Here is a 26,002-nt window from a genome sequence, read left to right on the forward strand (position 1 = left end):
CTTTAATCCCTTGTTTATTACCATACTACCACGTAGGATCATTGGCTGCTTATTGCTGTTGGTGAATCTTCGTTGTCGTTTTTCTGGAAACATCTTTTATTTCCTCCATATTTGAAGGATGTTTTGCTGACTGTCACATTCTAAGTTATCATTTATTTTCTTTCACCACTTTAAAAGATGTCACACCATTGTCTACACTTTTCCATCATTGCTATTAAGAAATACTGTCTATCTTTGGCTTTTCGCTGTTTTATTATGCTATGCCTAGGTACTAGGTTTTTTTTATTGGGTGTATAGAGCTTTTTGAATCTGGCTGTTATCTTTGAACAGATTTAGAAATTTCTCCACCATTGTCTCTTCAAATATTGTTTCTAAATCTGAGGCTCAGGGAGAGATAAGGACTGAACTTGAAGTTGGGACTCATTATCTAACGATGGAAATTAAAACTATGAGAGAAGTTTGAATTACTTTGTGAGAAGAATAGTATTCAAAGCTGGAACACTGAGGATCACTAAATGTTAAAAGACAGGGTGTTGAAGAAGAAGAGTCACACAGATAGGAGAACTAGGAAAGGGCAATAATGTCTCAGAAGCCTGAGAAGGAGAGTTAAAAAGGTAAGTGACAGAGTAGTTAATTAATGTATTGCAATTACATGGTCCAATAAAGGACCTGGATGAATCCTGGATTCATCTCTGTAAAGGTAATTGATACCCCTAGCATAGTTTCAGTGGGATTAGGAGGCATTCATGACAGGGGAAGAAACAACTTTTTTTTTTTTTTTTTTGCCTGAGCTCCTTTCAATAGTTTGACTACAGAGGCCTTCCTTTGGAGAGCAGATGGAGCTAGAAGGTGAAGGGCCGAGGAAATAAATATGTTTAAAATTTGAAGGGATAAAGAAAGTGAGAAGTTAAAGATTTGGGACAGAGAGAATAATTGATAAAGACCCAAAGGAGACTATCAAGGGCACAGGAATTACACTGAAAGAGGAATTACTTCATTTTTCTAGACTGAAGAGAAGTTTAGGTAGAACTACAGATTTATTAAAAAGGAGGTAGAAGGTTAATGAAATTCAGACTTGATCAATTCAGCAGTGTGTGCCCTCACATTCTTGGATAAACCTAAAATTTAATTGTTATTTTTATCTTAAAAACTTGAATATGGGGGCCGGGGGTAAAGAGAAAATAAAAAACCTTCTGGATCATCTGGGAATTTTTCTTCCAGCAAGTCCCAATACAGCCATACCACAGCAAATAAATATAGTTTGAAATATTCAAGTTAGACACAGATTGTGAAAGGTTCCCTGCTAATAGATCTGATTAATTAGGTTACTTAAGGTCACAAGAAACATATATTCTCAGGCTATGTAAGTTGGTGGGGACTTATCGTAATGACCTGGGCAAGTACCAGGCTAATAGCATGTATTCATACAACCTCTCTGGTCCTCCCAAAATTGGAACTTCAGTTAGGATTATCCCCCTTCCTCCACTCTAAGTCTAATGCCAGTGTTTCCCATATAAGTTAATGGTATATCACTTATACATTTCCTCAGGGCAGAAACTTGAAGCCGTCCTGACTCATTCCTCTCTCAATCTCATACTGTAGATATCAGCAGTCAATCAGCAATCCTGTAAACACTACATTCAAAGTATATTTCTCAGACCGTCATCATTTCTTACTGCTATAGTCTTCTAATTTCCCTACTTCCACACTTATCCTTCCCACCCGCTCCAATAATCTGTTCACACAGTAACCAAAGTGATCCTTTAAAAAGATACAAATCAAATGTGTTCAAAACTTTATAAAAGTCTAACATCCTATTTAGAACAACATACAGAGGTTTTACAGAGCTGTGCATGATTTTGTTCGTGGCTTCTCCAGATTTATTTTCTATTCTTTCTCACTCACAAGCTCCTTAATACCTCGACCTCCTATGTTTTAAATATATTAAGAATATCTATGCCTCAAGGGCTTTGCATCTGCTCTTCCTTTTATCTGGAACACTCTTCCTCCAGATGTTCCCAGAGCTTGCTCCTTACTTCAGGTCACCTCTTCTATGAAGTCTTCCCTGAGCACTCTAAGTGAAATACCAACCCTTCCATCACTGTATCCTTATGCTATTTTATTTTTCTTAATAACACTTATTTCCTGATTATAATTTGTCTCCTATTTGTACTTTTTTTGTTTGTTCAGTGATACGTTCAGGAATCTAGAAGTTCCTAAGATAGAGTAAGCACCCAGTAAATATTTGTTGAATGAAAGAATAGATGAATAAATGCTAACAGCATCACCTTGGAAGCATCCTACATCAAAGGAATAGCCTTGCCAAAAGGACTAGACTACTTCCTTGCTGTCAAGAAATATGAAGAGTGTTAGATTTTACCCTAGCTAGCAAGTTGTATGAATACTGCCAGAAGACATAAGACTGCTAGGTCAGAGACAAAGGACTGTTACTCACAGCACGATAAAGTAGCATGAGCTTCATGTTTGTGTCGGTTCCCCTTGCTTCCCAAGTCCCATGGGGGTGGTGCTAAGCTGCTCAGGTGAATATTGCACACTCAGTGGGTTTGCATCCCAATATTGGAACCCTGAGTTTTGGGGAACCCCAGTCTTTTATAGTGGGCGATAATCCTGCCTGACTTTTGCCAGGGAGGGACACAGTGTCTTTGTTATACTCGTTAACTAAACAAACCTAACTTCAAAGGAGAGATACTATATCTTTCAAGGGTTTCCCTATTCACACATCTTTGAAAAGATAGTCTGAAGCAAAGGCAGATAGTACCTCTACACACTGGGTCTGCAGAAGTGAGACCCATGGAGAATTGTCACCTAACACTAGTTTAGGTTTTTCCCTCTAGCAGTGCTTAAACAGGTATTGTCAGTGTTTGTCCTTGGCTCATTTTCTATGCTTACATGGACTACTTAAATCCTTTTGATGGATTAGGTACATTCTTTCAAACTGCTAGTGCTCTCAGTCAGGTTTTAGTTAAATCTAATAGGCCTGGAGGCCATTATAGTCCTTTTACTCAATTTCGCTTACTTTCAAGTTCCTGGAGGTCATTTCACTGCAGATGAATAAGACCACGTGTATTATGGTCTTACGATCAAAGGTTTATGATGTATTTAATACATAGAAAATAATACATGTAATGAATACCTGAGAAACCAAAAAACTTTTAAAAAAGAGCACCCCCAATCCTGTTCCCTTGCCTTCATCCTAGAGGTGACCTTTACCTTGGACTGTGTTTGCTTATTAGCATTCTTATGCTTTTCTTGGTAATTCTACTACTTCTTTTTCTTCTGCCAGTAGATATTTTAGTTGTTTCCATGTTTTTGTTATTAGGCATACTGCTAGTACAAACTTTCTTGCCCCTCAGCTATTCTTGTGCAAGAGTTTCTTTAGGGTGTACAGAAATGGGCCTTTGATATTGATGTGCTATGAAAAGGCTCTTGGGCAAATTAGTCTATAGGATTCATGTGTTCTGTGACTATAAGAGATATATTTTGAGCATTTGAGATGTTAGAGAAATAACGCTGAATATTCTGTTACAAACTAATTTTAACTATATACTCTTATATAACTTGTTATTGAGTAATAAAATTTTCAGTGACACTTCTTTTTGAATTTTATTTGTGGCCAGTATCTCTTAGTTTATGGTGGTTTTTCACTCTTTTTATGGTGTTTTGGTGAACAGATGTTCCAAAATTTAATACAGTTTAATTTATCATTCTTTTCGTGGTGGTGTTTTTAAAAACTCCTCCCTATCCTTATCCCAAAGATTTTTCTCTTGATTTTATTCTAAAAGTTTTGCAGTTTTGTCCATAAAACAAACTGTTTTTTGTTCCACTTTTATTTTTTCCATATGGATTACTGATTGTTAACAGCACCACTTATTGGATCCTTCCCCCTACTGATAGGCAGTGCCATATCTGTCATATATCAAGTTTCTATTTCTGGTCTCTCTTATCTGTTGGTCTGTTTGTCCTGGCACCAGTGCCACGTTGTCTTCTTTACTATAGAATGTTTTAACTCTATAGCTTGTCTTAAGATCTGTAGAGCAAGTGCATCTACCACTTTTTTCTTCTTCTCTTTTTTGTTGGTGGGTGGGGGAGCTGTTTACTCTTCCACAGAATTTAGAATTAGCTTGGGACTTCCCCAGTGATCCAGTGGTTAAGACTCCACCTTCCAATGCAGGGGGTGTGGGTTCAATCCCTGGTTGGGGAACTAGGATCCCACATGCCGTGGGGTGCGGCCAAAAAAAAAAAATTAGAATTAGCTTATCAAGTTTGTTGAAAAATCCATTTGCAGTCTGTTTTTGAATTGCACTGAATCTGTATATTAGTTTGGGGAAGATTTTAGCCTTCTTTTCCATGAATATATATCCTTCTATTTAGCTCACCTATAGCGCTCAATAAAGCTTTGCATTTTCTTCATGAAAAGATATCATATATCTTTTAAAAGAGTGGATATATGGGGCTTCCCTGGTGGCGCAGTGGTTAAGAATCCGCCTGCCAACGCAGGGAACACAGGTTCGAGCCCTGGTCGGGGAAGATCCCACGTGCCTCAGAGCAGCTAAGCCTGTGCGCCACAACTACTGAGCCTGCACTCTAGAGCTTGTGAGCCGCAACTACTGAGCCCACAGGCCACAACTACTGAAGCCTGCGCTCTCAGAGCCTGTGCTCCGTAACAAGAGAGGCCACCGCAATGAGAAGCCCACACACCGCAACTAAGAGTGGCCCCTGCTCGCCGCAGCTAGAGAGAGCCTGCGTGCAGCAACAAAGACCCAAAATGAGTCAAAAATAAATTTTAAAAAAAAAGAGTGGATATATGTATATGTATAACTGATTCACTTGGCTGTTCATGTGAAACTAACACACATTGTAAGTCAACTATACTCCAGTAAAAATTTTAAAAAAATAAAACATTGGAGAGGTTATAATCATGCAAAAGTAATCCAGCCTATGCCCTAGAGCCCGCGAGCCACAACTACTGAAGCCTGAGCGCCTAGAGCCTGTGCTCCACAACAGGAGAAGCCACCACAATGAGAAGCCCGTGCACCACAACGAAGAGTAGCACAAGCTCGCTGCAACTAGAGAAAGCCTGCATGCAGCAATGAAGACCCAATGCAGCCAAAAATAAAGATCTTAAAAAAAAAAAAAGTAATCCAGAAATCTTACTTCATCCACATCAGTCCTTTAGTCCTACAACATAATTAAAATTGAAATACTTCTGTTTCTCTTTATGTTCCTATCATGTGATTAAAGTGCTAATGAAAGTAGAATTCAAAACTGCAGGAAACAAGGCCAGGAATGAGATAACCTCTTCAGTCATTAACTATTTTTATTAAACTTCCTTTCCTGTTTAAGACACTACTAATAATGAGTAGGTGGTTCGAGTTGGATATATCCATTTAAATTGCTTTTTGAATTGAAGCATAGAAACCTTTTAATCCAGCATTTTTACTTTTAGCAATTTCTGATTCAGATATACTTGGACATGTGTATTAAAGATAAATATGTATAAGGATAATTTATGCAATATTGTTTGTAACAGCAAAAGGTGGGGAAAAGCCTTTATATATATATAAATCAGACTAGTTAAATTAAGTCATCCATTCAATGGAATATTAAGCTGCTATTAAAAGAATTAGGTAGAGCTATATGTATAAACACATACACACCCTTGCATGTGTGTGTAGATTAAATATGTGGCCAAAAAGTGGTAAGTACCACCTGAGTGGTACATTTGTTACAATTGGTGACCCTACATTGATACATCATATAATCACCCAAAGTTCATAGTTTACAGTAGGGTTCATTCTTGGTGTTGTGCATTCTGTGGATTTGGACAAATATATAATGATATGTATCCATCATTATAGTATCATATAGACATTTTTCACTGACCTAAAAATCCTCTGTTCTCTGCCTGTTCTTCCCTCCTTACCTCTCCCTTCTCCCAAACACAGATCCTGGCAACCACTGATCTTTTTACTGTCGCCATAATTTTACCTTTACCAGAATGTCATACAGTTGGAATCATACAGTATGTAGCCTTTCACTTAGTAATATGCATGTAAGGTTTTTTCATGTCTTTTTTAATACTGAGTAATATTCCCTTGTCTGGATATACCACTGTTTGTGTATGCATTGAGCCTACTGAATAGATAAACAAACTTAGTTTCTTCCAAGTTTTAGCACTTATGAATAAGGCTGCTGTAAACATTTGTGTGCAGGTTTTTGTGCGGACATGTTTTTGAATCCCTTGGGTAAATACCAAGGAGTACAATTGCTGGATCATACGGGAAGAGTATGCTTAGTTATATAAGAAACTGCCAAATTGTCTTCCAAAGTGGCCGTACCATTTTGCATTCCCATCAGCAGTGAATGAGGGTTCCTGTTGCTCTGTGTCCTCCCCAGCATTTGGTGTTGTCAGCGTTCTGGATATTGGCCATGCTACTGGGTGTGTAGCGGTATCTCGTATTTTTAACTTGCATTTCCCTGGTGACTTACGGCGTGGAGCATCTTTTAATATGCTGATTTGCCATCTGTATATCTTCCTTGGGAAAGTGTCTGTTGAGGTCCTTGGCACATTTTTTAATCAGGTTGTTTATTTTCTTATTGTTGATTTTTTAATAGTTCTTTGTACCTTTTTTCTAAAGAAGAAACCTATTAATGAAAAATATGACACATATAAAGAAGAAAAGAGGTTTTTGTACATTTTAGGTATCAGTCCTTTATCAGGTATCTTTGACAATATTTTCTCTTACTCTGTGACTTGTCTTCTCATTCTCTTGACATTTTATTTTTCAGAGGAGATGTTTTTAATTTTAATGAGGCCCAGCGTATCAATGCTTTCTTTCATGAATCTTTGATATATCTTAAAAGCCACTGCCATAACCAAAGTCATCTATTCTGTTCCATTGACCTATTTTTTTTTTTTTGCTGGTACCACACCATCTTTCTTAATGTAGCTTTATAAAAGATCTTGAAGTCAGGTAATATCAGTCCCCTAACTTTTATTCTCCCTCAGTATTGTGTTGGGTATTCTGGGTCTTTTGCCTCTCTATGTAAACTTTAGAACCATTTTGTTAATATCCACAAAATAACTTGCTGGGATTTTAATTGGGATTGCATTGAATCTATAGGCCAGCTGGGGAAAAGCTGACATGTTGACAGCATTGAATCTTCCAATTTACAAACATGGAATGTCTATATTTATTTCTTTGATTTCATTCATCAGAGTTTGATAGTTTTCCTCATACAGATCTTGTACGTATTTTGTTAGATATATGCATTAAGTATTTCATTTTGGGGGATGCTAACGTAAATGGTTTTTAATTTCAAATTCCATTTCTGGTTTTTTTGTTTGTTTGTTTGTTTTTGCCGCACTGCATAGCATGTGGAATCTTAGTTCCCTGACCAGGGATCAAACCTTTTCCCCCTGCAGTGGAAGCACAGAGTCTTAACTCCTGGACCACCAGGGAAGTCCCTTGTTCATTGCTGGTTTATAGAAAAGTGATTGTCTTTTGTATATAAGCCTTGTATCCTGCAACTTTACTATAAATCATTTATTAGATGCAGAAGTTATTTTGTTGATTTTTTCATATTTTCTATATAGATGATCATGTCATCTGTGAACATGGACAGCTTTATTTCTTTCTTCTGAATCTGTATACTGTTTATGTCTTTTTCTTGTCTTACTGCATTAGCTACAAATTCCAGTATGATGTTGAAAAGGAATGGTGAGAGAAGGGACATCCTTGCCTCCTTGTACCTGATCTTAGTGGGAAAACTTAAAGTTTCTCACCATTAATTATATTAGTTTCAGGGTTTCTGTAGATATTCTTTATAAGTTGAAGAAGTTCTCCACTGTTCCCAATTTACAGAGTTTTTATCATGAATGGGTGTTGGATTTTGTCAAATACTTTTTCTCAATATATCGATAAGATCATGTGATTTGATGTGTTACATTAATAGATCTTTTAATGTTAAACCAGCCTTGCATAGTGGGGTTGAATCCACTTGGTCATGATGTATATAATTCTTTCTATACATTGTTGGATTCAATGAGCTAATATTTTGTTGAGGATTTTTGCATCAGTGTTTATTTGAGATGTCTATTTTTGTTTGTTTTCCTTTTTGGTAATGTTTTTGTCTGGTTTTAGGATTAAGGTAATGCTGACCTCTTGGAATGAGTTAGGAAGTATTTTCTGTTTTCTATCTTCTGAAAGAGATTGGAGAGAATTGGTATAATTTCTTCCTTAAATGTTCTGCGGTATTCACCAGTAAACCCCAGCTGGATCTGTGTGCTTTCTATTTTGGAAGGTTATTAATTACCAGTTCAACTTCTTTAATAGATATAGACCTATTCAGATTGTTTTCTTCTTCTTGTGTCAGTTTTGGCAGATTGCGCCTTTCAAGGAATAGATCCATTTCATCTAGGTTATCAGATTTGTGGATGTAGAGTTGTTCATAGCATTCCTTTATTATCCTTTTAAATGTTCATGGAATCTGTAGTGATACCTCCTCTTTCGTTTCTGATAGTTAGTGATTTGTGTCCTCTTTTTTGTTCTCTTAGTTGTCCTGACTAGAGGCTTATCAGTTTTGTGGATCTTTTTAAAGAACCAGCTTTTGGTTTAATTAATATTCTCTGTTGATTTTCTGCTTTCAGTTTCATTGATTTCTACTCTAATTCTTATTATTTCTTTTCCTTGCTGTGGATTGAATCTTTTCCTAGTTTTCTAAGGTAGAAACTTATATTATTGATTTTAGATCTTCTTTCCTAATATATTTAATGCTATAAATTTCCCTCTATGCACTACTATTGCTGTATCCCACAACATTTGATAAGTTGTGTTTTCATTTCTATTTAGTTCAAAATAATTTTTAATTTCTCTTGAGATTTCTTCTTTGACCCATGCATTATTTAGAAGTGTGTTGTTTAACCTCCATTTATTTGGTGATTTTCCAGATATCCTTCTGTTACTGACTTCTATGTTAATTCCTTTGTAGACTGAGAATGGACATTGTATGATTTCTACTCTTTTAAATTTGTTAAGGTTTGTTTTATGTTCAAGAATGTGGTCTATCGTGCTTAAGGTTCCATGTAAGCTTGAGAAAATGTGTATTCTTCTGTTGTTGGATGAAGTAGTCTTCAGATGTCAGTTATATCCACTTGATTGAAGGTGTTGTTTAGTTCACCTGTGTCCTTACTGATTCTCTGCCTGCTGAATCTGTTCATTTCTTTATTGTTTTTTAGCATCTTTATTGGAGTATAATTGCTTTACAAGGTTGTGTTAGTTTCTGCTGTATAACAAAATGAATCAGTTATATGTATACGTATATCCCCATATCCCCTCCCTCTTACACTTCCCTCCCACCCTCCCTATCCCACACCTTTAGGTGGTCACAGAGCACTGAGCTGATCTCCCTGTGCTATGCAGCTGCTTCCCACTTCCCACTAGCTTTCTATTTTACATTTGGTAGTGTATATATGTCAATGCTACTCTTTCACTTCATCCCAGCTTACCCTACCCACTCCCCGTGTCCTCAAGTCCATTCTCTACATCTGTGTCTTTATTCCTGTCCTGCCCCTAGGTTCATCAGAAGCACTTTTCTTTTTTAGGTTCCATATATATGTGTTAGCATACGGTATTTGTTTTTCTCTTTCTGACTTATTACTTCACTCTGTATGACAGACTCTAGGTCCATCCACCTCACTGCAAATAACTCAATTTCATTTCTTTTTATAGCCAAGTAATACTCCATTATATATATGTGCCACATATTCTTTATCCATTCATCTGTCGACAGACACTTAGGTTGCTTCCATTTCCTGGCTATTGTAAATAGTGCTGCAATGAACATTGTGGTACATGTCTCTTTTTGAATTATGGTTTTCTCAGGGTATATGCCCAGTAGTGGGATTGCTGGGTCATATGGTAATTCTATTTATAGTTTTTTAAGGAACCTCCAAACTGTTCTCCATAGTGGCTATATCAATTTACATTCCCACCAACAGTGCAAGAGGAGTCCCATTTCTCCACACCCTCTCCAGCATTTATTCTTTGGAGATTTTTGGATGATGGCCATTCTCACCGGTGTGAGGTGATACCTCATTGTGGTTTTGGTTTGCATTTCTCTAATGATTAGTGATGTTGAGCATCCTTTCATGTGTTTGTTGGCAATCTGTATATCTTCTTTGGAGAAATGTCTATTTAGGTCTTCTGCCCATTTTTGGATTGGGTTGTTTGTTTTTTTGATATTGAACTGCATGAGCTGCTTGTATATTTTGGAGATTAATCCTTTGTCAGTTGCTTCATTTGCAAATATTTTCTCCCATTCTGAGAGTTGTCTTTTCGTCTTGTTTATGGTTTCCTTGGCTGTGCAGAAGCTTTTAAGTTTCATTAGGTCCCATTTGATCATTTTTGTTTTTATTTCCATTTCTCTAGGAGGTGGGTCAAAAAGGATCTTGCTGTGATTTATGTCATAGAGTGTTCTGCCTATGTTTCCCTTTAAGAGTTTGATAGTGTCTAGCCTTACATTTAGGTCTTTACTCCATTTTGAGTTTATTTTTGTGTATGGTATTAGGGAGTGTTCTAATTTCATTCTTTTACATGTAGCTGTCCAGTTTTCCCAGCACCACTTATTGAAGAGGCTGTCTTTTCTCCGTTGTATATCCTTGCCTCCTTTATCAAAGATAAGGTGACCATGTGTGCATGGGTTTCTCTGGGCTTTCTATCCTGTTCCATTGATCTATATTTCTGTTTTTGAGCCAGTACCAACCATACCGTCTTGATTGCTGTACCTTTGTAGTATAGTGTGAAGTCAGGGAGCCTGATTCCTCCAGCTCCATTTTTCTTTCTCAGGATTGCTTTGACTATTCGGGGTCTTTTGTGTTTCCATACATATTGTAAAATTTTTTGTTCTAGTTCTGTGAAAAATGCCATTGGTAGCTTGCTAGGGATTACATTGAATCTGTAGATTGCTTTGGGTAGTAGTATAGTCATTTTCACAAGGTTGATTCTTCCAATCCAAGAACATGGTATATCTCTCTATCTGTTTGTATCGTCTTTAATTTCTTTCATCAGTGTCTTACAGTTTTCTGCATACAGGTCTTTTGTCTCCTTAGGTAGGTTTATTCCTAGGTATTTTACTCTTTGTTGCAATGGTAAATGGGATTGTTTCCTTAATTTCTTTTTCAGATTTTTCATCATTAGTGTATAGGAATGCAAGAGATTTCTGTGCATTAATTTTGTATCCTGCTACTTTACCAAATTCATTGATTATCTCTGGTAGTTTTCTGGTAGCACCTTTAGGATTCTCTATGTATAGTATCATGTCATCTGCAAACAGTGACAGTTTTACTTCTTCTTTTCCAATTTGGATTCCTTTTATTTCTTTTTCTTCTCTGATTGCTGTGGCTAATACTTCCAAAACTATGTTGAATAATAGTGGTGAGAGTAGGCAACCTTGTCTTGTTCCTGATCTTAGAGGAAATGGGTTCAGTTTTTCACCATTGAGAACGATGTTGGCTGTGGGTTTGTCCTATATGGCCTTTATTATGTTGAGGTAGGTTCCCTCTATGCCCACTTTCTGGAGAGTTTTTATCATAAATGAGTGTTGAATTTTGTCAAAAGCTTTTTCTGCATCTACTGAGATGATCATACGGTTTTTATCCTTCAGTTTGTTAATATGGTGTATCACATTGATCGATTTGCGTATGTTGCAGAATCCTTGCGTTCCTGTGATAAACCCCACTTGATCATGGTGTATGGTCCTTTTAACATGCTGTCGGATTCTGTTTGCTAGTATTTTGTTGAGGATTTTTGCATCTATGTTCATCAGTGATATTGGTCTTTAGTTTTCTTTCTTTGTGACATCTTTGTCTGGTTTTGGTATCAGGGTGATGGTGGCCTTGTAGGATGAATTTGGGAGTGTTCCCCCCTCTGCTATATCTTGGAAGAGTGTGAAAAGGGTGGGTGTTAGCTCTTCTCTAAATGTTTAATAGAATTCACCTGTGAAGCCATCTGGTCCTGGGCTTTTTGTTTGTTGGAAGATTCTTAATCACAGTTTCAGTTTCAGTACTTGTGATTGGTCTCTTTATATTTTCTGTTTCTTCCTGGTTCAATTTCAGAAGGTTATGCTTTTCTAAGAATTTTTCCATTTCTTCCAGGTTGTCCATTTTATTGGCATATAGTTGCTTGTAGTAGTCTCTCATGATCCTTTGTATTTCTGCAGTTTCAGTTGTTACTTCTCCTTTTGCATTTCTAATTCTATTGATTTGAGTTTTCTCCCTTTTTTTCTTGATGAGTCTGGCTAATGGTTTATCAGTTTTGTTTATCTTCTCAAAGAACCAGCTTTTTTAGTTTTATTGATCTTTGCTATTGTTTCCTTCATTTCTTTTTCATTTATTTCTGATCTGATCTTTATGATTTCTTTCCTTCCACTAACTTTGGGGGGTTTTTTGTTCTTCTTTCTCTAATTGCTTTAGGTGTAAGTTTAGGTTGTTCATTTGAGATTTTTATTGTTTCTTGAGGTAGGATTGTATTGTTATAAACTTCCGTCTTAGAACTGCTTTTGCTGCATCCCATAGGTTTTGGGCCATCTTGTTTTCATTGTCATTTGTTTCTAGGTATTTTTTGATTTCCTCTTTGATTTCTTCAGTGATCTCTTGGTTATTTAGTAGAATATTGTTTAGCCTCCATGTGTTTATATTTTTTACAGTTTTTTTCCTGTAACTGATATCTCATCTCATAGCATTGTGGTCGGAAAAGATATTTGTTACTATTCCAGTTTTCTTAAATTTACCAAGGCTCTATTTGTGACCCAAGATATGATCTCTCCGGGAGAATGTTCCATGAGCACTTAAGTAGAAAGTGTATTCTGTTGTTTTTGGATGGAATGTCCTATAAATATCAATTAAGTCTATGTGGTCTAATGTGTCTTTTAAAGCTTGTGTTTCCTTTTTTATTTTCATTTTGGATGATCTGTCCTTTGGTGAAAGTGGGGTGGGTGTTAAAGTCCCCTACTATTATTGTTACTGTTGGTTCCCCCTTTTATGGCTGTTAGCGTTTGCCTTATGTATTGAGGTGCTCCTATGTTGGGTACATAAATATTCACGATTGTTATATCTTCTTCTTGGATCGATCCCTTGATCATTATGTAGTGTCCTTCTTTGTCTCTTGTAATAGTCTTTATTTTAAAGTCTGTTTTGTCTGATATGAGTATTGCTACTTCAGCTTTCTTTTGATTTCCATTTGCATGGAATACCTTTTTCCATCCCCTCACTTTCAGTCTGTATGTGTCCCTAGGTCTGAAGTGGGTCTCTTGTAGACAGCATATATGTGGGTCTTGTTTTTGTATCCATTCAGCCAGTCTGTGTCTTTTGGTTAGAACATTTAATCCATTTACATTGAAGTTAATTATCGATATGTATGTTCCTATTACCATTTTCTTAATTGTTTTGGGTTTGTTTTTGTAGGTGTTTTCCTTCTCTTGTGTTTCCTGCCTAGAGAAGTTCCTTTAGCATTTGTTGTAAAGCTGGTTTAGTGGTGCTGAATTCTCTTAACTTTTGCTTGTCTGTAATGGTTTTAATTTCTCTGCCGAATCTGAATGAGATTCTTGCTGGGTAGAGTAATCTTGGTTGTAGGTTTTTCCCTTTCATCACTTTAATATGTCCTACTACTCCCTTCTGGCTTGGAGAGTTTCTGCTGAAAGATCAGCTGTTAATCTTATGGGGTTTCCCTTGTATGTTATTTGTTGCTTTTCCCTTGCTGCTTTTAATATTTTTCTTTGAATTTATTTTTTGATAGTTTGATTAATATGTGTCTTGTCATGTTTCTCCTTGGCTTTATCCTGTATGGGACTCTCTGCACTTCCTGTACTTGATTGACTATTTCCTTTCCCATGTTGGGGAAGTTTTCAACTATAATCTTTTCAAATATTTTCTCAGACCCTTTCTTTTTCTCTTCTTCTTCTGAGACCCCTATAATCAAATGTTGGTTCATTTACTGTTGTCCCAGAGGTCTCTGAGACTGTCCTCAATTCTTTTCATTCTTTTTTCTTTATTCTGCTCTGTGGTAGTTATTTCCACTATTTTATCTTCCAGGTCACTTATCCGTTCTTCTGCCTCAGTTATTCTGGTATTGATTCCTTCTAGAGAATTTTTAATTTTACTTATTGTGTTGTTCATCATTCTTTGTTTGCTTTTTAGTTCTTCTAGGTCCTCGTTAAACATTTCTTGTATTTTCTCTATTCTATTTCCAAGATTTTGGATCATGTTTACTATCGTTACTCTGAATTCTTTTTCAAGTAGACTGCCTATTTCCTCTTCATTTGTTTGGTCTGGTGGGTTTTTACCTTGCTCCTTCATCTGCTGCATATTTCTCTGTTTTCTCATTTTGTTTAACTTATTGTGTTTGGGGTCTCCATTTCGCAGGCTGCAGGTTCATATTTCCTGTTATTTTTGGTGTCTGCCCCCAGTGGGTGAGGTTGGTTCAGTGGCTTGTGTAGGCTTCCTGGTGGAGGGGACTGGTGCCTGTGTTCTGGTGGGTGGAGCTGTTTCTTGTCCTTCTGGTGGGCAGGGCTGCAGCCGGTGGTGTGTTTTGGAGTGTCCATGAACTTAGTATGACTCTAGGCAGCCTCTCTGCTTATGGGTGGGGTTGTGTTCCTGTCTTGCTAGTTGTTTGGCATGGGGCATCCAGCACTGGAGCTTGCTGGCCGTTGGGTGTAGCTGAGTCTTAGTGTTGAGATGAAGATCTCTGAGATAGCTCTCGCTGATTGATATTATGTGGGGCCGGGAGGTTTCTGGTGGTCCAGTGTCCTGGACTCAGTACTCCCACCACGGAGGCTCAGGCCTGACACCCAGCCGGAGTACCAAGACCCTCCCAGCCACATGACTCAGAAAAAAAGGAAGAAAGAAGAACAACAGCAACCAAAAAAATGAACAGACAGAACCCTAGGACACATGGTAAAAGCAAACCCCTGGTGAAATTTCAGACCCACAGAAAATTGGGTCTGCTTCATTTGGAAGATCCAGTAGTGAGCCAAAAGAAGCCAAGAAGGATGGATTCCAGGTATGCAGAGATTGTGAAGTTACTTTTGGTTCTCAAGACATCAGTCTGTTCATTTCTGATAGAGAGGGATGTTGAAGTCTCCAGCTATGATAATGGGTGTATCCGTTTCCTTGAGGTTCTATCAGTTTTTGCCTCATGTAATTTGATGCTGTGTTGCTAAACACGTACACATTGAGGATTGTTATGTCTTCTTGGGGAATTAACCCCTTTATCATTATATAATGCCGTCTTTATCACTGATAACTTTCCTTGTTTTGAAGTCTGCTCTGTCTGAAATTAATATAGGAACTCCTGCTTTCTTTTGGTTAGCATTAGCGTGGTGTATTATTCTCCAGCCATTTACTTTTACTCTAACAACACTAAACCACTTTACAGTGAGTGGGAGTACTTTATAATAACCATAATCCTAATTGCTCCTTCCACCCCTTGCATCATTGCTGTCAGTCATCTTATTTTATATACATATATATGCATATATATGTAAATATGTGCATAATCATACATGATCAAATACATTGTTGCTGTTTGTTTTTGTTTTTGGCCACGCTGCTTGGCATGCAGGACCTTAGTTCCCTGACCAGGGATTGAACCCATGCCCCTTGCAGTGGAAGCATGGATTCTTAACCACTGGACCGCTGGGGAGGTCCCCCACTGTTGCTTTTTTTTTTTTTTTTTTTTTACAGTAGTGGGTAGAAGTGGGATTTACTCTTTTTTTTAATATAAATTTATTTATTTATTTATTTTTGCCTGTGTTGGGTCTTCGTTTCTGTGCGAGGACTTTCTCTAGTTGGGGCGAGTGGGGGCCACTCTTCATTGCGGTACGCGGGCCTCTCACTATTGCGGCCTCTCTTGTTGCGGAGCGCAGGCTCAGTAGTTGTGGCTCACGGGCCCAGTTGCTCTGCAGCATGTGGGATCTTCCCAGACCAGGGTTGGAACCCGTGTCCCCTGCGTTGGCAGGCAGATTCTCAACCACTGCGCCACCAGGGAAGCCCTGTTGCTGTTTTTTGAACAAACTTCTCTTAGCTCAGTTAAGAATGAGAAAATTATAAGTTTTATTTTCACTTATTTCTTCTTAAATGCTCTTTCATTCTCATGTAGATCCAAGTTTCTGACCTATATTATTTTCCTTCTCTAAAGAACCTCTGTTAACATTTCTTTTAAGGCAGGTCTACCAGCAACAAATTTCCTCCATTTTTTTTTTTGCTTAAGAAAGTCTTTATGTCTCTTTCACATTTTTTTAATGTTTATTTTTTAATTTAACTTTTCTTTTACATGATAGCTTGTCTCTCTTAATCCCCTACCCCCATGTTGCCCCTCCCCTCTTCCCTCTACCCACTGATAACCACTAATTTGTTCTCTGTATCTGAGAGTCTATGTTTCTTTTTTGTTATATTCAATAGTTTGTTGTATTTTTTAGATTTCACATGCAAGTGGTATCATAGAGTATTCTTCTTTCTCTGTCTGACTTACTTCACTTAGTGAAATACCCTCCAAGTCCATCTATGTTGTTGGAAATGTCAAAATTTAATTCTTTTTTATGGATGAGTAATATTCCATCGTGTGTGTGTGTGTGTGTGTGCGCGCGCGCGCACGCGTGTGTGTGTTTATACACACCACATCTTATCCATTCATCTGTTGATGGACACTTAGGTTGCTTCCATGTCTTGGCAATTGTAAATAATGCTGCTATAAACATCGGGGTGCGTGTATCTTTTCAAATTAGTGTTCATGTTTCTTTCAGATATATACCCAGAAGTGGAATTGCTGGGTCATATGGTAGTTCTATTTATAGTTTTTTGAGAAACCTCCATACTCTTTTCCACAGTGGTTGCACCAATACATTCCCACCAGTCTCCTTCACTTCTGAAGGATAATTTTGCAGGGTACAGAATTCTAGGTTGGCGGACTTTTTCTCTTACCACTTTAACTATTTTACTTCACTCTTCTTGCTTGCATGGTTTCTGCAAAGAAGTCAGATGTTAATTACTCTTTATAAGTAAAATATTTTTTCCTCTGGCATCTTTCAGGATTTTTTTCTTTGATTTTTTATAGTTTGAAAATGATATGCTTAGGTGCTTTTTTTTTTTCCTTCCCTCCATTTTCCTGCTTGCTGTTCTCTGAGCTTCTTGGATAAGTGATTGGACATCTGACATTAATTTGGGTAAATTCTCAGTCATTATTATTTCATATATTTCTTTTGTTCCTTTCGCTCTTTCTTCATCTGTTCTTTCTGTTTTGTGTATGTTACACCTTTTGTAGTTGTCCCACAGTTCTTGGATAGTATTTTTTTTTTCAGTCTTTATTATCTTTCCTTTCAATTTTGGAGATTTCTATTGCTTAATCCTCAAGCTCAGAGATTTTTTTCCTCAGCCATGTCCAGTCTACTAAGCTCATCAAAGGTATTCTTAGTACTTTTGATCTCTAGATTTTTTTGGGGGGGTGGTATTCTTTATTAGGATTTCTGTTTCTCTGCTTTCATTGCTCATTTGTTCTTGTATGCTATCTACTTTAAACATTGGAGTCTTAGCATATTAATCATAGTTGTTTTAAATTCCTAGTCTGCTGAGTCCAATATCCCTGCCATATCTGGTTCTGATGCTTGTTCTGTCATTTCAAAATGTATTTTTGTCTTTTGGTATGTTTTTTATCATTTTTCTTGATTGCTAGACATGATGTGCTGGGTAAAAGGAACTGCTGTAAATAAGCCTTTAGTGATGTAGTGGTAAAGTGTATAGGAAGAGGAAGTATTCTACAGTTGTGATTAGGTCTCAGTCTTTTAGTCTGAGCCTTTCCCTCAGGATTGTGAATATCACAATTATTTATCAGTTTTTTTCTCTCCCTTTAGGTGCGTCAGATGGTTAGAGTTGACTAGTGTTGGGTATATCCCCTCCTCCAGATCAAATAGACTCTGATAATACCACAGTAGGTCAGACCCTCCTTAACTAGTTTTTCCTGAGGACAGGCCTTGTTAAGAACAGAGTGTTCTGGCACATTTCGTAATGGTTCCTTCTCCACTCCCCTGCTGGAAGCATGTACGGATTTTTCTGATACTTACTGTGGGAGCCTGGTTGATCTCCTAGAGGTAAACTCACAAGAGTTTGGGGGCTTCACAATGACTGTCCCCACCGCCAACCAGGAGTTTTTTTAACTCTCTGAGTTGTCCATCCTGAGCCTCCAGCAATTTGTCAATTATAGTTGAGATTTTTTTTTTTTCCCCCACCCTGGCACCGGTTTCCATGGTGATTTTCACTCATGAGTCTCTGCTCTGGTAAGCAGTGGCTCCCTTTTTTTTGCTGTCTCCCTCTGCAGTCTTAGGGGTGGGGTTTGCCCTGTGTCCTCCTCTCTCATGGATCTAAGAGGAGTTGTCAATATTTTTTGTTGTTGTTCAGCTTTTTTACTTGTTGTTACAACAGAGTGGCAGCTTCCAAGCTCCTTATATGCCAGAACAGAAACCAGAAGTCTGTATTACTTTTTTTTTTTTTTTAATTTATTTATTTATTTGTTTTTGGCCGTGCTGGGTCTTCGCCTCTGTGCGAAGGCTCTCTCCAGTTATGGCAAGCGGGGGCCACCCCTCATCGCGGCACGCGGGCCTCTCACCGTCGCGGCCCCCCCCGTCGCGGAGCACAGGCTCCAGACACGCAGGCTCAGCAATTGTGGCCCACGGGCCCAGCCGCTCCACGGCATGCGGGATCCTCCCAGACCAGGGCCCGAACCCGTGTCCCCTGCACTGGCAGGCGGACTATCAACCACTGCGCCACCAGGGAAGCCCCTGTATTACTTTTTAAATTAAATTTTAAATGTATAAGGAAAGACCTAAGTTTAAATAATAAATAGGATGACTCAAGTAATGCTTTTTGTTAAAACCATTTTGAAAAACCTTACTGCTAATAGATTATGAAGTTTTGGAATACACATCATATATAGTTTTATTAAAAGTAAGGAATGCATTCTTTTGTCACTTAAGTAGAAATTGTTTGTATTTTAGATAATGTTCAGTCATCCAGGCCTAGACATTCAGGGCAGAAGTATAGAATATGTACAGCGGCAAATACCCAAGGAATGTGGAAGCCTAAAGTCCCAAAATAAGGTAAGTAATCTTAGTTTTATCTTCTGATTTGGAATGTAACTAATTAACATGTAAGTGAAATTTTCCAGTCTTTCTAATTCTCCATATAGTTGTACTAGAATTGTTTTTCAGTATATAAAATTTCTATTTGCTTATATATACTTCTAAACCCCATTACTTAAATTCCCTCCAAATTTCTGGTTTGAGTCTGCGGGATTGTCAGTATACTTATCACCAATAGGAATCGTATGTTGTAATTTAATGGTCTGCATTCATCACTCAACCTTTAGTCCAGACGTGGACTTTTTTTAGCCACAATTCCAAATATATGGGGAATAGAAGTCTGCCCCAACGTGGATCCATGTGCCTACTTACAGAGTAGTCACTGTGTCCAGGGACCGGCACTAGAAGGTACAAATGTGACTACTAGACGCCCACTTATATGGGTGAAGGGAAGCGTCATTTTGATTTATGCCTGAAAGGTTTACTTTTCTCCCTGGCCTCAAGGAAACAGCCTACCCAGAAGGATGAGAGAGTGTGATGTGTTTTAAGTCATTTTCAGAGACATGTATAGCCAACCTATGAACACGTATGTCTTTGTATTAGTTTGCCAGGGCTGTCATAACAAAGTACCACAGACAGAGTGGCTTGAACAACAAAAATGTATTTGCTCACAGTTCTGGAAACTGGAAGTCCCAGTTCAAGGTGTTGATGCATTTGGTTTCTTCTGTGGCCTTTCTCCTTGGCTTGCCAATGGTCACCTTCTGGCTGTGTTTTTTTTCCTCTGTGCACCCACATCTCTGGTCTCTCTCTCTCTCTCTTTCTGTCCAAATTTCTTCTTCTTATAAGGATACCAATCAAATTGGATTAAGGCCTGCCCTAAGGGCCTTATATTTTAATCACCATTTTAAAAGGCCCTATTTCCAAATGCAGTCACATTCTGATATACTGAGGATTGGGGCATCAACATATGGATTTGGGGGGGACACAGTTCAGCCCATAACGTTCCACCCTCTGGTCCCTCTTCTCACATGCAAAATACATTCACCCCATCACAACACCCCAAAAAACTTAACCCACTCTGGCATCACCTCTAGGTCCCAAATCTCATCTAAATACCATCTAAGTCAAGTGTAAGTGAACTCAAAGTTTGATTCATCCTGAGGCAAAATTCCTCTGGGCTCATGAGGGAGGTGGCCCCACCCCCTTGGCCATCAGTGATAGCATCTTCCTGAGAATTTTCTTGCTCTTCAAATTCTGGTTCATTTTTGTTCCAAAAATTACTATTTCAATTAATCACTTTCTTCTCATATTGTAGTATAAGCAGCAAGGAGGAACTAGGCTGCACCCTCAGCACTTTGCTTGTAAATTTCTGCTAAATATCCAAGTCCATCACTCACAAATTCTACCTTCCACAAGAGACTAGAATACAATTCACCCGCACTCTTTGCCACTTTATAACAAGGATCAACTTTCCTCTGGTGTCAACAGTATGTTCCTCATTTCCATCCAAGCCCTCACCAGAAGCACCTTTAATGTTCTTATTTCTACCAAGTCTCTTCAGAGTTACCTAGCCTTTTTATAACATGCACCTCAAAACTCTTTCAGCCCCTACCCATTACCCAGTTCCAAAGGCACTGCCACATTTTTAGATGTTTGTTAGCACAACATCCTACACCTTGGTACTAAAATCTGTATGAGTCAGGGTTCTCCAGAGAAACAGAACCAACAAGAGATATATATATATAAAGAGAAAGAGATTTATTTTAAGGAATTGGCTCATGTGATGGTAGAGGTACATATTCAAAATCTGCAGGGTAGGCTGTCAGGCTTGAGACCCAGGGAAGAGCTGTAGTCTGTATCCAAAGGCAGACTGCTGGTAGAATTCCTTCTTGCTCCAGCAAGGTCAGTCTTTGTACTATTAAAGCCTTCAACTGATTGGATGAAAGCCACCTACGTCATGGAGGATAATCTGCTACACTTACGGTCTACCCATTGAAATGTTTATCTCGTCCAAGAAACATCTTCACTTAAACATGTAAAATAATGTTTGCCAAATATCTGGGCACTGTGGCCCCGCCAAGTTGGCACATAAAATTAACCTTCACAGTCATTATTGCAATTTTCATCTCTTTCCTTTTTAGGTCCCTTTGAAATCAATCCGACATGTCAGCTTTCAAGATGAGGATGAGATTGTCAGAATAAACCCTCGCGATATCTTAATACGTCGCTATGCAGACTACAGACATCCTGACATGTGGAAAAGTGACTTGGAGAGAGATGATACTGACTCCAGTATTCAGTTTTCTAAACCAGACAGTAAAAAATCAGACTATCTATACTCTTGTGGAGATGAGACTAAGTTAAGTTCACTCAAAGACTCTGTGGTATTTAAGACACAGCCTTCCTCATTAAAATTTAAGAAGTCAAAACGAAGAAAAGAAGATGGTGAACGTTCTCGCTGCGTATACTGCCAAGAAAGGTTTAATCATGAAGAAAATGGCAGGGGAAAATGTCAGGATGCTCCAGACCCTATTAAAAGATGCATATATCAAGTTAGTTGCATGCTCTGTGCAGAGAGCATGTTGTATCATTGTATGTCAGACTCAGAGGGAGATTTTTCTGATCCCTGTTCGTGTGACACTAGCGATGACAAGTTCTGCTTACGATGGTTAGCCCTAGTAGCTTTGTCTTTCATTGTACCATGTATGTGCTGCTACGTCCCTTTGAGAATGTGCCATCGTTGTGGTGAGGCGTGTGGGTGCTGTGGTGGGAAACATAAAGCTGCTGGATGAAAGCATCCAGTGCCAAAATGAGCTTAAAATCTTTGTGTCCAGGAATTAGCTAACTTGGATTTGTGGAAGCTTTTGGCAAGCATTATGAAATCTTGCCTGGTATCATTGGGGCCACACGTGGAGGAAGCAGAACTCATCAGTTCTTGGCATTTCACAAATGCTAGCCATGCCTGACTTTTTCCCTGGAGTGCATGGCATGTTTTGTTGCAGGTTCTAAAGAATATTTGCAAAAGGAAACCGTTTCTGGTTATTGGCTGTATAAAGTGAGCATAAATATGATCCAACTAAAAGGGATTAATTTTTTGGCATTTTTGTATATTTATGCATTAGGTGATGGGACTTTTAAAGGTTTGAATTCATTAAGATATAAACTTAAAGTGCACTAGGGGACAGTTGATTTCAATCTAAAAAAAGTTAACACTTGGGAACTGTAAGAAGTAAAACAAGTGCAACTAAATCATTTATTAGTTGTTTTTTGAAAGCAGTTTTATGTATAAAAAATGTTTATATTTAACTAAATATAAGGTACGAATTATTACATATTAAACTTTTCCTCCCCTTCCTAGTTCTGAAGTAGATGTACATATATCTACTGTCACATTCCATTATATTTTGAATATTTTACTTATCTAGTTAATAACATTTTTGTTCCATGTGAATGATTTGATATTTTCATTGTCATTTCCCTTTGGCTACAGTTTATATTGAGTTATATCTGTACATTCTGGTAATCTAAAATCCTTAAAAAATATTCTAATAGCCTTGAGTGACCAACTTTTTTTTAAAGCACAGATGTAATTGTCTAATGTTATGATGGGAACATAACACTTATTTTTATATGAAAAGAGACTGAGTAAACATTATAGAAAAAAGTAAGGTTTTGGGTTGTTGTTTTGTTTTTTGTGGTATTCAACCAGCAAGTTGTTTTCTTTCAGAGTTTCCTCCTTCAAAAAATTATATTGCATTTACAAATGTTTTACAAGGTGAAAAGTGTAACTGGATAGTTAGAGTAAGTAAAACAGTTTCCTCCTGAGATTTCCACTTATCATTCTGCTAAACCAGAATATGTTCAGCTGTGTTACTAACTTTTTAGCTTAATTCTCAGTGCTTATTATCACATAACAGTGATAACTTTCCTCAATTGCATTTTATTTTATTTAAACTGGCCAAAAGCAAAATTATTTTATGTAAAGGATGTGCTAAACTATCCCAAGAAAGTACTTAATCCAGCATTGTGAGTGAAATATCTTGTACGTATAAATTTATTTCTTTTGCAGAGCATTGTCTTACTGGATGTTTTATTTACAAAGTAGTTGGATAAATGTTCTAGCAAATTGTTTGAAGTACTTTGGGGTCAAATTGTCTTTTTTTTTTTAAGTGTTACATTAAAACTCTAACCAAGTAAGGGGTTCCTTAAGAACATTCCCTTAAAGGGAAAAGTTGAGAAGTGTGCCTTTTTTTAATGGCTTGAAGTTTCAGAAGTGATAAAAATTAAAATCACACTACTGTTAGAAGCTCATTTTCTATGCAGGTTTTTAAATGTCATTTATGTAATCATTCTTTTTACATATCACACTTAAGCTTGTGTTAGCTTTCTTCTTTTGCCCCAGATCAAACTGAACAATGTATATAACACTATCTGTCTGTAAAATACTTTTTTTTAAGAAAGCATTTATATTTATATGACAGCTTGAACTGACAACATTGTGTATATAGATCATCTTAAAGTATTATTTCACATTGAAAAGAAGAAAAATATATTGATAACTATAGATGTTATGAAGAAGAGGTTATTTCTAGTTTTGTACTAAAAATTAATTGGATGAACTAAGTCCAAAACATGACACCGTAGCAGCAGTTTTAAGTCTTATTTTTACTGTTTATATATTTGGAAGCTGCTACACCAGATGATCTTCATCCCTGAAGTTTTCAGCTAAACTTGGTTTCCTAGAATAGACTGTTAACTTTCAAAATTACTTTTTATTGGTAAAATGGAAATACTGGTTTTCCTTGTGAATGACTTTTCATATTTGTAAGTGCTGAGTTTATAATTCAGGTTTGATCAGGTGTGAACAACTGAAGAAAATAACTTGCTGGCTATATAGGAAAATGCTGTGGAAATGAACTGTGTATATACTTCTGGGAAGAACAAATTTAATCATTTCTTCTGTTGAGCACTAATCAGTATAGTGCAACTCCTGGTCCTGTACTGTATTTTATATGCAACATATATGCTTTAATATTTTAATGTTTGTGCATTAATATTTTCAATTTGTTTAACCACTTTGCTGCTAAGATTTTTCCGTCCCATCCCCATTTTTTCCTTTACAGTTTTAAACAAGTTTCTTCATTAAAAACTATGGTCATGAAATGGTTTTTATTTTACCTTGGATCTTTATAGTTTAACACACCCAGGTTCCAAATCAGTCTAGAAGACTAACTGATAATATAATGTTACCTGAATCCCTATGTGGAAATTTTCTCTTGAGTAAATTAGAATTCTTATGTGAATTCTTAGGTTAAATTTCTCATTCTTAAACGTGTATAGGTATATTCAGGAACATTTTCTCGTTCTGCATACAGATTTGGCACTGCCAATTGGCTTGTCCTCTAAAACCTTTCTCTTTGGTTTTAATCTGGTAGTAGAAGCAAATGGCTAAACAAAACTGCTTAAGTAATAGTAAATATTGAAAATGAAATCATCTAGATGGCATGACAAGAAAGACTTTCGTCTGATGGCTTGTTCAGAATTGATAATCCTTAAATGATTTGTCTCCTGACTTGACAGGGGAATCATTTGATTTCTGAAGAAATATGAGGTATGTAACTTCAGCACCACCTACTGGATGACTTATAGACCATACGTGAGGTGGCAATTGGGATCCGACAGGGTTCATCATTACTACCAGTAAAGGGCTATTTAAGTGGTGGCCACCTCCAAATGGAGAAAGCAGGAATAAGAAATATCTCAAAGGAACTGTAAAACCAATCTTTTCCCTAATGTGTCTTGTTGAAAGATTTTAAGCACTTTTTTCTTACATATCCTGTTTTAAAATATTTATCAATATTTGGAACTGGCAATCAAACTTAATGTGCCGAAGCATTTATAGAACCAATTCTTTCAACTTGCAAAAGCCATTACCAAAATGGTATTCTTACTTTTCCTCCCATTACCAGTCAGGGAGAATTTTTTAGAAAAAATAAACATCACTGTATTTCATCATGACAACTTCAGAGAGTGTGTGTGTCTCTGGGATGATGTTGGGCAGGGGTTAAAATTTAAAGGGGGAAACTTAAAACTACCTATTTTCATTGGTTATTCAGCAGTGCCTAAAATGAACTTTTGAAGTAATACAAATGCACTTTCAATTCATGTGTATAGTGCCATCTGATATCTTGGGTAAGTCTTGTCTTTTCTTTTTCTCTCCCCAGCCCCCCCTTAAATGAACACTACAGAGATGTTTCTTAATACCTATATGTCTCCGAAATACAGGAAATACGTACTTTCCTCGAGATTTAAAGAATCTTAAGGATGTTTGTTTTGTTGAAATTTACTTTAGGTTTTGTGATACACTTTGGAATATGTGTTTAAGATTGGGTTTTTTATTTTAGCCTAAAGATATATTAAACAAGTGTAACATTTTTCTACATGAAACTTTGAAAACTTTAGTTACCTGGAAAACATAGATTCTTAACTAAATATTCTTATTCTTAATTTGATTTCCAAGATCACATTTCTAAGTATAAGGGGAAGCACTAGAAACTTGCATCATTGTTACACTAAAAAAAAAAAAAAATTGGTCTATACTCCACAATAATAGCACCATAAGGTGTTTTGCAGTAAGTCAAAACAAAGAAATCACAACCTGAGATAATTTATATAAACCAAAAAGTAAGGTGGGGGGGGCTTTAAGTTATTAAGGTACTGTTTGCCTAGCAGCCAGGTGGTTATAAAACTTTGATATGCTTTGAAACACTGATGTTAGCCATTGTTCCTGAAAGCTCCTTAAATTGCATAAGTTGCTAGTTTTGAAATTTTTCAAGAATAATCTAGTTGAAAAGCC

At 37.1% G+C, this 26,002-nt stretch overlaps 1 protein-coding gene across 1 annotated transcript in view; it reads left to right on the top strand.

Annotated features, from left to right (window-relative positions):
- SPRED1 (sprouty related EVH1 domain containing 1) overlaps nt 1-25,595 on the top strand; it is a 116,918-nt gene extending 91,323 nt beyond the window's left edge. Inside the window, exons 6-7 of the mRNA XM_068548996.1 lie at nt 19,063-19,164; nt 21,288-25,595. Of these exons, the coding sequence (XP_068405097.1) occupies nt 19,063-19,164; nt 21,288-21,938 (753 nt within the window). The 3' untranslated portion in view covers nt 21,939-25,595. The remainder of the gene's footprint in view (nt 1-19,062; nt 19,165-21,287) is intronic.
- The last annotated feature ends 407 nt before the right edge of the window (nt 25,596-26,002 follow it).

This window comes from Eschrichtius robustus, chromosome 1 (assembly GCF_028021215.1).
Source record: "Eschrichtius robustus isolate mEscRob2 chromosome 1, mEscRob2.pri, whole genome shotgun sequence".
NCBI classification, from domain to species: Eukaryota; Metazoa; Chordata; class Mammalia; order Artiodactyla; family Eschrichtiidae; genus Eschrichtius; species Eschrichtius robustus.